At 41.7% G+C, this 14,342-nt stretch overlaps 1 protein-coding gene across 6 annotated transcripts in view; it reads left to right on the top strand.

The window, feature by feature from the left end:
* LOC147026391 (otoferlin-like) overlaps positions 1–14,342 on the top strand; it is a 241,570-nt gene that overhangs the window by 160,515 nt on the left and 66,713 nt on the right. For all 6 annotated transcript variants that reach the window (XM_085881790.1, XM_085881793.1, XM_085881789.1 and 3 more), the window contains exons 27-28: positions 125–244; positions 8,990–9,151. In XM_085881790.1, coding sequence (XP_085737916.1) covers positions 125–244; positions 8,990–9,151 — 282 coding nt within the window. The remainder of the gene's footprint in view (positions 1–124; positions 245–8,989; positions 9,152–14,342) is intronic.

The following is a 14,342-nucleotide window of genomic DNA, read 5'->3' as shown; positions in this document are numbered from 1 at the left end:
CTCCATAAATGAGCATGATGCTATTCCCATTACTTTCATCTTTAATACGTATGTGATAATTAAATTCTCATGAATGTTACATTTTGAATTTCAAAAATCACAGTTACCATGTCTTCCTGCACAGATTCCAGAAGGGGGACCTGAACAATTACCACCAATGACTTCTGCATCGATGACCTCATTGGGACCATTAGTGCCTGTCCCGAAGACCATTCGGCCGATTCTTGTCAAGTATAGAATTGAGGTAAGATGCGTATCAATCATTCAATCAATCAATCAACATTTATTTCCTTCTTTAAATATAAAACAAAACATTAACAGAAGGTGGCATCAATCCTGTGAAGCAACTTGCTTGTGTTGGGCACGCCATAACTAAAACAAAACTACACATAACTAAACAATCAAATTACTTGAAGAACTAGAAGAGCACTCGGTGGAGCGCATACCTCTGCCACATAATGCCTGATCCACGAGAACATATCAGGCCCAATGCATTTTTCAAATATCATGTTATACAGTCCGATGTCGTTTTTGGCTCTATCTCTCAATGATGAAGAATCACTTTGGAAATTAAATCATTCTCATATCCAGATCCGGATCCGATCTTCACCAAAATATAATCAGTTCATCCTTATCACACAATGAACCTGTCCACAAATCCGTCCACAACTTTTTGAGATATTCTGTACACAAACAGACAGAAAGGGGTGAAAACATAACCTTCTTTCCCTTCGGTGGTGGAGGTAATATGTAAAAAAGACAAAAAAAATGTCATAGACCCTGATGTCTTAGTAATTTTGCTGCATGGAGCTGCACGGAGCTTGCCAATATTTAGGTACAACTAAAATGGCCGCTGGTCTCCTAGTCACCCATCTTTGATCAGATCGCAAAATAAAGTGAGGTGCACATGTATGCTATCATGTACTGTACTTGTGCCAAGTTTGAACGAAATCAGAGCATGCATGTCTGAGAAATGGTTAGGAACACATTTAAGTTACAAAATGGCCGCTAGTCAGCCATCTTGGATCTGATCTCGAAAAAAATGACTTGCGTATGTAAGCCATCATTCGTTATCGGTGTGTCAAGTTTGAACAACATCGGTATATGCATGTCTGAGAAATGCTTGAGGACGTGTTCAACATCGGGTGTTTTTGACAACTAAAATGGCTGCTAGTCAGCCATCTTTGATTGGATCTTGAAAAACAATGACTTGGCGATGTAAGAAATCATTGATTATTATCTGTGTGCAAAGTTCAAACAAGATCAGTACTTGCATGTTTGAGAGATGGTTGAGGACGTGTTCAGTACCAGGTTTGTTGTTTTTTTTACAACTAAAATGGCTACTGGTCGGCCATCATTGATCGCATCGTGAAACAAAATAAAAATAAAAAATGACCATTTTTGCAGCCATTTTCCCCTGCTGTGCAGGGGTTAGGCTTTTTCTTGAGGCAATGTTTTATGGCCGGATGCCCTTCCTGACGCCAACCCTGGTCGCCTCTTACGACACACAGGGATATGGTATACCTATTCTAACTGGGGCATACACCGGGACCAGTACACTGGTACTCACTTCGCCAACCTCAGATGGATGACAGGCTGAGTCAACCCCCTGGTGTTAATTCAGCAGCCAACAGTGCTTGAACTCAGGACCCTGGGATCCCAAGCCCCCACCCTAACCACTCAGCCAACACCAGGCTTCTATTGTGAAACAAAATGATGTGGATATTTGTGTATCCCATCACGTGTTGGCTTTCAGACCAGATCACTCTACCCTGGATATGCTGCTTCTGGTCTCTCAACAATGGATGGAAGTCCTCAATGGCGGACATGAAATCAGAGCCATATCCCTTGACATATCACGTGCTTTCGATACGGTCTGGCACCCTGCCCTGCTCACCAAACTCTCTTCCTGTGGTATCCAAGGCCATCTCCACTCATGGCTCGCAGACCTCCTCTCCTGTCACAGTCAACGTGTGGCCCTAAATGGAGTTCTCTCATCCCCTCTTCCTGTCCAGGCTGGAGTTCTTCAAGGTTGCGCTCTGGGCCCTGTTCTTTTTCTGGTTTTCATCAACGATCTCTCTGACTCTCTGGAAAATCCTCTTTATCTCTTTGCTGATGACTCCACCCTCTGCCGTACCATCTGTCATCCCTCAGACCGGCAAGCAGCAGCTTCTTCGCTCACTGCAGATCTTGGTAAAATCACAAACTGGTCCAACACGTGGAACATGTCTTTCAATATGGACAAATCTCACACTCTCACTATGTCTCTCCGAAAGGACCGTTTGGACCCCCCCCCATCCACTTTCTCAGCAATCCTCTGGAAGAAGTCCTTTCTTTCAAGCTTCTGTGTCTCACGATCTGCCATGATCTTTCCTGGGAAAGCCAGATTTCCCACCTTGCCTCCAAAGCCAGTTGCCGACTGGGAATTCTCCATCATGTAAAGTCCTCCCTCGGCTCACCTGAGCTCCTGACCACATACAAAGCTTTCATCCACAGCCTAATGGAGTACTGATCTCCCCTCTGGGCTGGTGCTCCTGCCTCCCACCTTTCTCGGCTTCACGCTGTGGAAACCAACGCATTTTGGATCATTGGCATCTCCCGTAATGAGGCTGAGTCTTTGGGCCTCTCACTCAATCACCGCAGGTTGGTCGGTGGTCTTTCTGTCTTCTACCGTCTCCTCTCCGGTCTCGCCCCCCCCCTGCTGTGTCTGCGATTTGTCCCCACCATATTTCTGCAGGGCGCTCAAGGTCCGACAACAACCCCCTTCTGGTAAAACTACCAAAATCAGGAATCACTGCTCACCTTCACTCTTTCATTTCTCTTTCTTCCCGTCTTTGAAATAAACTCCATCACTCTGTTCAATCCCATTCTTCCCCTCCAGGCCTTCAAAACAGCTGTTCACCACCATCTCTTATCATCACCCATCCAAATCCTCGATCTTTTCTACCCCCTTAATCCACCCCAAAACCATCTCCTTCAAATTCCCTGCTTTCCTTCCTGAAAGTCCTTGTAATGTCCATCTTGTACACCACGTGTTCCCCGCCTCATCCCTCTCCCTTCCACAGATCTCCTAATGTCTCTGTTCCCCACTGTTTTGTCCTTCCCACTCCCGCCCCTCTTGTCTCACACCCCCTTGCTATGTGTTGTGTGTTAGCTCTCACACGAGTCTCGACAAGGCATACAAAAAAAAACAAAAATCTGGACAAAAATCAATCAAAGCAGTTATGTGTTCATGAATCGTAACATATAATCAAACATTTCTTCGAAGCCTGGTGTTGGCTTAGTGGTTATGACGGCTGGCTTGGGATCTCAGGGTCCTGAGTTTGAGCCCCTGTCTTCTGTTGAATGAACACCAGGTGGGGTTGACTCAGCCTGTCATCCTGAGGTCGATGAAATGAGTACCAGTGTACTGGTAATCGGGGCATTGCATCAGCGGCTTTGCTGTGCCTTCAGCCAATGACGCTACCCGCAGCCTTGTGCTGCATACAAAGGAGGAGGTGGAGTTTATGATCAAGGAACAATTTAATTTCATTTGAATGTGATATTTTGAACACAAATTGGAACATGACTCGGAAAATGAACCTGTAGTTTAGCAGTACTTTGGCTGTGATCTATTCGGCCTGATCGCATTTGTGCAGAGGGGAGGGAGATAATATTTACCCTTGCCGAAGGAGAGGAGGGTTTTTGGTTTTGTGTCAGTTCGTTATTTGCAAAATTGAAGATTTTTTCAAGTATATTGGTCAGTCGATTTTGTTATTCTGTCTGTCTGACTGTCAATCTCATACAGGTCACAAATTAAAACTGATCTTCATAAAACTTTACCAAGATGTTGATGAAGTCTCAACTGAAAAGCCTATTGATTTTGAGATAAAAGGTCATCTTGAGGACAGATTTCTAAAATCGTCATTTTTCATCCGATTGGCTTAGAAACCAAACAGCAATTTCATAGTGCACCACTAAATTAGGAAACTAACTATTTTTTGATGTCAAAAGGTCAAAGGTCAACTCAAGGTCAAAGGTCAACTCAAGGTCAAACTTCTAAAAAAATCAATTTCAATTTGATGACTTCATCCTCCTGATGACTTCATCTTTTCTTTTTGCTTGTTCGGGTTCCTTCTGATTACTCCAATGCAGGACTGCACCTATTTGGTCTTCCATTTGATTAGAAATGAATTTATTTTAATCCCATTCTGAATTCAATTAATAATAATAAACATCATAGGTCAGGGTCAGGTGTCCGATCAAAGTGGGGTTGTGTCAAAGCGGGACGTCTTGGTACCCAGTCATCACTACCAGCAGTTCTAAAGTGGCAATTCTAATTATGTCTCTTATTAATTACGTAACACCAGTGAACAAACGCCACACAAAATACACCACACAAAACTACACAAACACCACACAACATAGCACACAAAACAAGTCCTGGCAAGGGTCTGCAATCTCTGATTGCTCTTTTTCTTGTGTAACTCTGTGTGCCTGTCTGGCAATCAAAGAAAATTGAAAATCATTCCAAAGAGGAAACTTACTCTTTTTGGACTTCGTAAAGGACACAAACAACAGGCACAAAGATCTAATGTGACGCGTTAAATAAGGTGGTGTAAAAGATGCTGCATCAATGGTGGTAAAGTTCCAGATTTTTCTTTTCGATGACCTTTAAAGTGTTTTTTTAGTAGTTTATTTCAATTGATTTATACACTTGAACACTGTAAACCTGTTTATCAGTACTTGGACAAAATATTATGGCATCTTACACCATCATGACCAATCAAATTTGCAGCTCGTAGACCCAGCCCATGTTGTTGTTGCATTATATTTTGTTTGAATGTGATCGGGGTCTAAGTCACCGATTTGAGACTATTTTTGATACTTATTACCTCTGCCATCGAAGGTGAAGGAGGTTATGTTTTCACCCCTCTCTGTCTGTTTGTTTGTCTGTTTGTGTGCAAGATATCTCAAAAAGTTGTAGACAGATCCAGATGAAATTTGGTAGGCAGGTTGGGTGTGTGACAAGGACAAACTGATGAGATTTTGGTGAAGATCCGGATCCTATCCGGATCCGACTACTGGAATATTTTAAGTGATTCTTCACCATTGAGCGATCCGGCCAGAAATGATATATAGCACGATATCTCAAAAGCGTTGTGGATGGATTTGGATCAAACTTGGTGGACGTGTTGGGTGTGTCGCAAGGATGAATTGATTCGAGTTTGGTGAAGATCTGAATCCAAATCTGGATATGATAATTATTTAATCTTAAAGTGATTCTTCACCATTGAGAGATAGGGCCAAAAACGATATATAGCATGATATTCCAAAAATGTATTTGACCCGATATGTTCTCGTGGATCAGGCATTACATGGCAAAGTTATGCACTCCATCGAATGCCCTTCTAATCTTCTCATGGCATGCTCCTGAAATACTTTAATGGAGACAGACGGATTAGCCGTAGTTTTTTTTAGTTATTTCTCACACTTCACTGTATTGTGAAGTGAGAATACTTCTTTTCCAAAATGTCTGTCAACGGTGTGTGCCTGTGTGTATGCTTTGTGACATAAGCAGAACCCTCGAGACATCAAACCATAAGTGACAAAGCTGTTAAGCAGAACAATTTTCGGTGAATGTTAATTAGGGAACCCTTCTGATGGAGATAGTGACTACTAATGCTCATTTAATCCCCCCAATTATTTCCTCTCTTTAGTGGGGTCAGCCAGGGAACGATTTTGGCCCATTTATTTCACAAACTGGCTGGCCATGCCTGACATGCAACTGAAGGTGGCAGGAAATTGGAATTTGTTCAGGGTACCAGCGATGATGGGCCTACTCTTTGGAAAGGACACCGTGGGATATTTAGCATCCACCAACTAATGCAAGCAGATGGGATGCCTGCTTCAATATCCATCCGAAGGATGGTACTCACATTGATAAATCACCTTGCATGCAAAACACCAGCAAGCCAGTTTATAGCTGGTTTGGGATTTTAACCCAGGCTAGACAGCTTAGATGTGAGTGTGCCTATTTCTAGGCTATCTTGCCAGCCCTACTGATGGAGATAGTACAGTAAAAATAATATGAAGGTGAATAACAAAATTTGTGGAAGAACATTGAAGTGAAACCATCATACCCTTAGGATGAAATCACTCATGATATTTCACATTTGCATAAGTTAGCAAAACGACTGACTGTGCGATACTCAGCAATGAGGTCCTCATTGCAGTAAATCAGTAAAATTTCTGTAATATTCATCTGCTTTTTGAAAAAAAAAGAGTAGAATTGGGAATGAACGCAGTATTTTCTCTTCTTTAGAGGCCCCTCACCTGGCTGACCACATCCAATCGCCAGTTATTTTTATAGCATCGTAACTTTTCATTCCCATTTGTATAGTGGATCCACCCAGACCCCCATTGAGGTTGCTGGCATACAATGGCCTTGAATTGCAAAAGACACTGAGATATTTAATGTCTATCATTTAGCAGACAGGATGACCCAGCTAGCATACAGGATACCCAGCTGGCATACATGACACCCAGCCAGTATACAGGACACCCAGCTAGCGGAGAGGATACCCAGCTTAACCCTCCATACAATGGATGGCACACTAATTGAGGAAATGCCCTCCCTATGAAGCACCAGGGTCAAAATTTTGAGTTGGCTTCAGAGTAAAACCCAGACCAGATAGCTCAAAGGCGACTACGCTACTACTGCGTTATCCTTTCATCTACCAGAAAGTGGCACCAAGGAAGGCACACTTACATGTTTGCAAGTCATACATGAGTTTTGAAAATCTGTTTATACATGTTGTCTCATGCATTAAATTACCACTTTTGAGACCAATGGCTATCTTTTTCTTCTTCTTCGTCTTCGTCTTCGTCTTCATCAACAGCCACTATTATCCCACATTGTGGGGTCGGCCCGTGTCTTCTTGAACCAGCTGGCCAGGCCTGACGTTTGACTAGTTAGGACAGGAATTTGGAATTTGGCCATGGTACCGGCGATGGTTCGCCTACTCTTTACGAAGGACACCATGGGATCTTTAACATCCACCAATGAATGCTGGCAGACAGGACACCCATTTAACATCCATCTGAGAGATGGCACACACATTGATGAATCACTCTGTCTGTGAAACACTGGGATGACAATTGAAATATAGCTAGGTCAGGAATCAAACCCAGGCTAGACAGCTTAGAGGCGGGTGTGCGTACCTCTCAGTCACCCTGCCAGCTCCAATGGCTAAACGTAATAAAATAAAAGTTAACTCATAATCGGCATCCACAACCATCCTTGACCATGTTGTGAAACGTCGGCCGAAGCACTCACCTTTTTACCCCTCAGCCCGAATTGGCTAAGGGGTGTTGTTGTCATAGGCCTTGTTCGGGCGTCTGTCAACTTTTGGTTTCCATCAATTTCGAGGAGAACGCCTTGTCCGATTAAATCCATTTTTGCAGTGTGTGTTGGGGCTGGGTAGAGGAAGGTTCCTTTCGATATACAGCACAATCCGATATCCAATATGGCAGCTAGGGCAGCCATCTTGAATTTGGCGGGCGTCCAGGCATCCGGGCGTCTGTCAACTTTTGGTTTCCGTTGATTTCGAGGAGAACGCCTTGTCCGAGTAAATCCGTTTTTGCAGGGTGTGTTGGGGGTTGAGTAGAGAAAGGTTCTTTTCGAAAATGGGTGCGTTGCGATTTTCAATGTGGCCTCCATGGCAGCCATCTTGAAATTGGTTTCCGTCGATTTCGAGGAGAACGCCTTGTCCGATTAAATCCATTTTTGCAGGGTATGTTGGGGTTGAGTAGAGGAAGGTTCCTTTCAATAATCAGTGCGATGCAATATCCAATATGGCGGCTAGAGTAGCCATCTTGAATTTGGTTTCCGGACAATAACTTGAGAACGGCTTGACAGATTGATTTTATTTTCATGGGCGTATAATGGGGGTGATTAGAGGAAGGTTCCTTTCGATATACAGCACAATCCGATATCCAATATGGCAGCTAGAGCAGCCATCTTGAATTTGGTTTCCAGACAATAACTTGAGAACGGCTTCACACATTGATTTTATTCTTGTGAGGTATAATGGGGTTGAGTAGAGGAAGGTTCCTTTTCAAAATGGGCATGCTGCGATTTTCGCTATGGCCGCCATGGCAGCCATCTTGAAATTGGTTTCCGTAAATTTCGAGGAGAACGCAATGTCCGATTAAATCCATTTTGTCTGGGTGTGTTGGGGTTGAGTAGAGGAAGGTTCCTTTCGAAAATGGGCGTGCTGCGATTTTCAATATGGCCACCATCTTGAAATTGGTTTGCGTCAAGGGGCTGAGGGGTTACGCCCGCTTTGCAATGCTATTTTTTTCTTCTGTCCTCAGAAGCTTTTTCACCTTTGTTCGCTTTTATATTATTTTCTCCGCAACCGCTTGAGTGATTGACACAAAATTTTCAACATAGGAGTGCCTACCTATGGATAACTTTTTAACGAAGCTACATGACAATTGCATGGAAAATGCGGCAGGCATTCCAAGAAGTCTTTTCTGGAGCTGGGGATTGCTGGTTGTTTCACGTTTCAGGAAAAAGTGGACTCGACTTTGCTTCGCTCGGCCTCGGCAGAATAAACAAACACATATTTTGATGCATTTTGTGATTTGCTTGATTTTTATACAGTGTTGAGTGATTGGCCAACAAAGGAAAAAAAAAACAACCTCTTCTTTTCCTCTCGGCTAATTCATTTATACATTTCATAAAAAAACTCGAATTTTGAATCTTAAACTACATATTAAATATGAAGTTGCATTGCAATTGGAGAAAGAAATACAAGTTCTGGTGATGTGTATAAGTTCTGGTTACACCACTGTTATAAGTTCAGTTTAGGTCTCTCTTGTTACATGAATATTTATTTGTATTTGCTGTATGTTTGCTTTCTTTTGTGAATAGTTTGGCTTCAGAGAAATCGCATAACTCTAGTATTTGGCTGCGGTAAACATATAGATCATCTCGCTACAGGTACTATTTTGGGGCCTGAGAGACCTGAAACGCATTCACTTGTCATCTGTTGAGATGCCGCGAGTGGACATAGAGTGTTCCGGAAAGGGTGTGCAGTCAGCCACCATCATCAACTTCAAGAAGAACCCAAACTTCAGCACTCTTATGAAATTCTTTGAAGTTGTGAGTATTTTTGAATCTGTGTCACATTTAAGGTTTGTTACATTTATCGTTAAACATTCAGTGTATTTAAAGAAAAAAATGGTGTGGAAAGCCTCTCTTTATTGCCTTTTTTATTGAACATGTATGATTTTTCAAAGTTGATTTATTACAGTAATATAACAATCATGACTAGTTGAATGGTGTTTCAGAATTCCCTCCCTATTTCTGAATGTTTGTATTTTCACTTGTAAAGGATCAATTTCAACTTGATATCTGCAATCATAAAGCGTTCGCCAAGGGTAAGCCTCCCCCGCACCTGCAATCCAATGATGGCCATTTTTTTGGAACACCACATAACCTTAACCTTCAACATTTAGGGATGTAAAATTTAGAAAATGTGTCCCCATCTACAATCTATCCATAAAAAGCAACAGCATGAAAATCAGAAGAAAATTATTCAGGTTATGATCAAAAAGGTCTCTTTTGCTAATTAGGTTACAATCTGAAAAAAGTAGGTCAAGGACACTGATCAAATATCAGTTGCACAACCTCATTGCGGGTACACTATTATGATGCAAGAACATCTTATAAGGCCAAGCGGTCTTTGAGATTCCGCAATGGCAAAATTGAGCGATGACAAAAATGTGTTATTTTATTCAGACCGCCATTTCACCTTGACTTTTAACCCAGAGGGGTATGATGTAAATGTATTGTAAATGCTCCTGACTCGAGGCTATTTAACGATGGCAATGTCGTTCCGATCGGCCAAACATTGGTAAAGTTATGGTGAAAAATATTAAATTGTCCATAATTAGGTCATGACCTAAAGATGAGGTCAAAGTCAAACAATTATGTCAACCCCACATATTATCTATTCCCATTGTTGATGCAAATTTTCATTCCGAAAGTCCCAGCTGGATCTGCGATACAGATCTGACATTGGCAGAAAAAAAGGAAGAAAAAACTAAAATAAAATAAAATTATAAAGTTAAATGGTGGTTTAGTACTCGTAGGGGTCTAAGAAATTCTGAGATGCCATTAAAAAATGGGGGCACTAATTGAAGAAACAACCCCTGCAACAGATGTAAGCCTTCCCTGTCCTATAATAGGAGACTTAGTAAATGAGCTAAGGGTAAAGCATAATTAATTAATTTGATATCATCACTAGGATTAATACATGGCATTGTCAGCTTTGATATTGTTATTGTGACAATGAAGTTCATGTTTTTCCTGTTTTTTTAACATAAAGGTGATGAATTACTCTTTGGGATATTTTTTTTATTAACTTCCACAACAATTAATCCAGAAAATGTGGTATGAGCACAAAATGCCAAGACGGCCGTTGTTAATGTTTTCCGAGACATCGATTCAGTAACGGTAATTCCAGGTTTCTGCCAGTGGTGACAGGTTTCAAGAGAGGAGCTTTTTGACCTTGAAGAGTACCAAGGACTTATACAGAATGCAACTTAGATCTTTCATTTTCGAGTGAGGAAATGCAAAAAACAAATGAGATTGATTTTGGAAAAATAGAAAAGATGACACAGCTATGATGATGAATCCATGGCCGAGCAATATACCTTCTCCGAAATAATTTTATCCACACAATTTTATTCACAAAGGCAAATAACCAATTAAAATAGCAAATAAATGGCAGAAAAGACATATATGTATATGCAATATGCATGTATGCGAATATTGTGCAGACCAAAGAAAATTGTCAGCCAATTAACCGTTGTAGCAATATCATCACCATTACGTACGACTACACAAACGTCATCTGCATAGTACGAGGTAATGATGGGCTTGTCAGATGGCTAAACAAGAAATCCCAGCAATTTAACACAAAGTCGAAGTAAGAGGGGCCCGATACAAGCAAGTAAAATCCCTGATAAAGGGCACCCCTGGCAAACTCCTCCATCAACCAGCAATGGTTCAATAAACTATTATTAACTTTGCGAATACCAAAAAATATTATTGTACAATAGAGATGTGAGATAAAAGTTGCTCGAAAACCAAACTTCTGGAAAATGTAAACTAAAATTAATGATTTTTACTAACAGAATCAAAAGTCCTTCCCTGATCAAGTAAAAACAAATGAGTATTTTACTTTTGAAAAGCACATACATCCCACAAGTCATGAATTTTAAAAAATGTTGGCATGAACACATATTTAAATAATTACAATATTTTTGGTGTACAAGACGATACTTTTTTCTCAAAAGTCCAGGACTCGACTTGTACTCAGAATCGATGCACCTATGGTTTACGAGATTGAAGTGCATAGATTAAAAAAAAAAATAGCAAAGTGCGATGTTTTCTGAAATAAATTGTACAATTTTCAATTTAAAACAAACTACAGCAAGTTTCCACTTCATGTTGAGGATGCATTCTTACAAAGAGCGACACTGAGCAAAACGACATTAAGCAGAAGCAAAATGGCAAACAACATTCCCACGCATTTACTGTTATAATTGGATGGAGGGATAGAGGGTTCCCAGGACACATTTTCAGTCGCCCTATCATAACTTTAACCTCACTTGACTGCATATTAGAGACAAATATTAATCAAATCGATAAAGAACAAATAAAATACACAAATGAACAATTAAATTAAGAGTTACAGGGGTACTCACAAAAATGTAGGGCCGAGATTGCTTGTCAGGATGGGAGAGATGCAGGTGTGGAGTGGAGGGGTTACAGAGAGGGTCTCATGTCTCGTGTCTTGACATCTCGGACGTGTCTCGGACGTGTGTTCATGGCTTTCGGTTCGGGGATTTTTTCCATATGGTTGGTCGAATCTACAGCTGCCGCTTCCACCTCACTAAAGCTGAGTTTTCCAAACCGGATTTATCATGTTTTATGGTGTGTCATTTGAAAAAGTGGTGCTGCCTTTTTTTTTTTAATCCCATACAATATTTCATGTTAATTTATTCGTTGTTTTGTGATATTTGTTTCATACTGTCAAGGCTTCTTTCTCAAGGCCTTCCCTCGGATAGAAAGTGTATGCTGTTTTTCCTCAATACTATTTCCTCTCCTCATTTCAACAAAAATCAAGACATGGCAAATAAACAAATTTTTTTATTATTATTTCACTGCATAACGATTCTCATTTCTATTGAAATTCCTTCTGTTTCTGATTCAACATTCCCTGCCCTCCCCTCCCCCCACACCTTTTTTTCTCCAAACCTAATCAACATTAAATATAAAAGACTTCTTCTTAAAAAAAAATCATTTTAAGAAAGCATTTCAACCCTTGTATCTTCTTCATAAATACTACACATGTTCTTCTTCTCCACCACGATATGTCTCTTCTTCTTCTTCAAAAGGATTATTTTTCTGAGGTGTTTGTCTGCGCTGCGCCTTGTCCACAAACATCCAACCCCTTCCCTCTCACCCCTCCCCGCTCACCTGTGCGAACACTGTTTCTCTTCGCATTTAACAAGCATTCGAATCTCCCATCCCATGATCTTTATCTCCATTTGTCAAAGTTGGGAATTTGGAATCGAAAAAGCATCCAGCCCCACCCCACCCCCTCAAAGCTTCACGTCCTCCCTTCCTGCATCCCTCCTCACCTCATTCTCTTTATGCTTCCCTCAAACCCCAACCTCCAAATGCCTTCCACTGCACCCCACACACTCAAGCCTTCCCGTACACCCCACACACACAAACCTGCTTGCGAAAGTCAACATCTCTGGCTATTTTCAGAGAGCTGCCTCAAAGCCGGTGAGTCTGGCATTTTACTCAAGCAGATTGGCAGGGACTGCAAGCAGCTATCTCTCTTCAGGGTTAGTCTCCTATATCTATTGTTCCTGATGCTAACTCAGCCTGGGAATTCTTTCACAGAAACCTGCTCTCTCTTATGCACGGATTAATCCCATCTTGTCTTCAATGATCCTACCATTCCTCCTGCCCATGGCATGCCGAATCCTGTGGTGAGGTAGTTGCTCTGAAACAACTTGACTTCCCTTCCTGGAAGGCTAATCCAATCAAAAGCAATCTCAGTGCAAAAAGTTCACAACAAGCGTGTGTCCACTCTCAGGAGAGCCAGAAAACAACATCTGTCCAACCTCAACAATAAACTTTCAAACTTGTCTCCCCCCTCTAAACCTGGTCACACCTTGTTAAGTCTGTATCTGATATATGCCCCCCTTCCATTCCTTCCCTCTCTTCAAATGGCATCACAGCAGACTCTGCTCGTGAGAAGGCCGAATGCCTCAATTCTGTGCTTGCCTTCAAATCTTGTGTTTCCCAAACCCTCACTCTCGTGAGCCATCCTTCCCCGTCATACCCGACTGCTCCTGGACTCTGTCTCTTTTGCACCTGAGAAGGTGGAGAAGGTTGTTTCAACCCTTGACTCTGACTCTGTAACTGGACCGGACAGCATTAGCCCACGTGTCCTAAAATTCTGCTCTGCTACTCTTGCACATCCTTCTCTCCGCACTTTTCACCCTGTCATCTGTGGAAGGTCATCTTCCTTCTCTTTAGAAACCTGCCAACATCACTGCATTGCATAAAAACTGCAAAACTGATACCCTGAACTCCAGACCTATCAGCTTACTTCCAATAATCAGCAAGTTCATGGAATCCATCTTCAGATTTGATATGAAATCTTTCCTTTTCTCCAACAACCAACAATCATAATGGGCCACTCCACCTTGGACATACTGCTTCCACTCACCCAACAATGGATGGAGGCCCTCAATGTCAGACATAAGATCAGGGCCATTTCTCTGGACATATCTTATGCTTTTGATACAGTCTGACATCTTGACTTCCTCTCCAAGCTCTCTGCCTATGGCATCCAAGGCCAACTCCACACATGGCTCTACTTTCGTAGCCAATGTGTGGCACTCAATGGAATCCCTTCATCTTCTCTCCCTGTCAAGGCTGGAGTGCACCAAAGTAGTGTTCTGGGCCCAGTCCGATTCCTGATCTTTCTGACATCAATGATCTTTCTGACTGTTTGTCTGGAAAATCCTCTTTATCTATTTGCTGATCACTCTACCCTCTGCCGTGAAATCTCTCATCTTTCAGACAGGCAAGCTGCAGCCTCTTCCCTCTCTTGAGACCTTGACAAAATCACAACCTGGTCAAACACTTGGAATATGGCTTTCAATCCTGACAAATCTCACACACTCATCTCTCTCCGAAAGGACCATCTGGCAAACCCTACAATCTACTTCGTTTACAATCCTCTTGAGGAAATTTCAGT

This window comes from Eptatretus burgeri, chromosome 5, assembly GCF_056783735.1.
Source record: "Eptatretus burgeri isolate ZD-2024b chromosome 5, Ebu_testis_v1, whole genome shotgun sequence".
Classification (NCBI taxonomy): domain Eukaryota; kingdom Metazoa; phylum Chordata; class Myxini; order Myxiniformes; family Myxinidae; genus Eptatretus; species Eptatretus burgeri.
The sequence above is the reverse complement of the archived record's forward strand: the minus strand, read 5'-3'. Positions and strand labels throughout refer to the sequence as shown.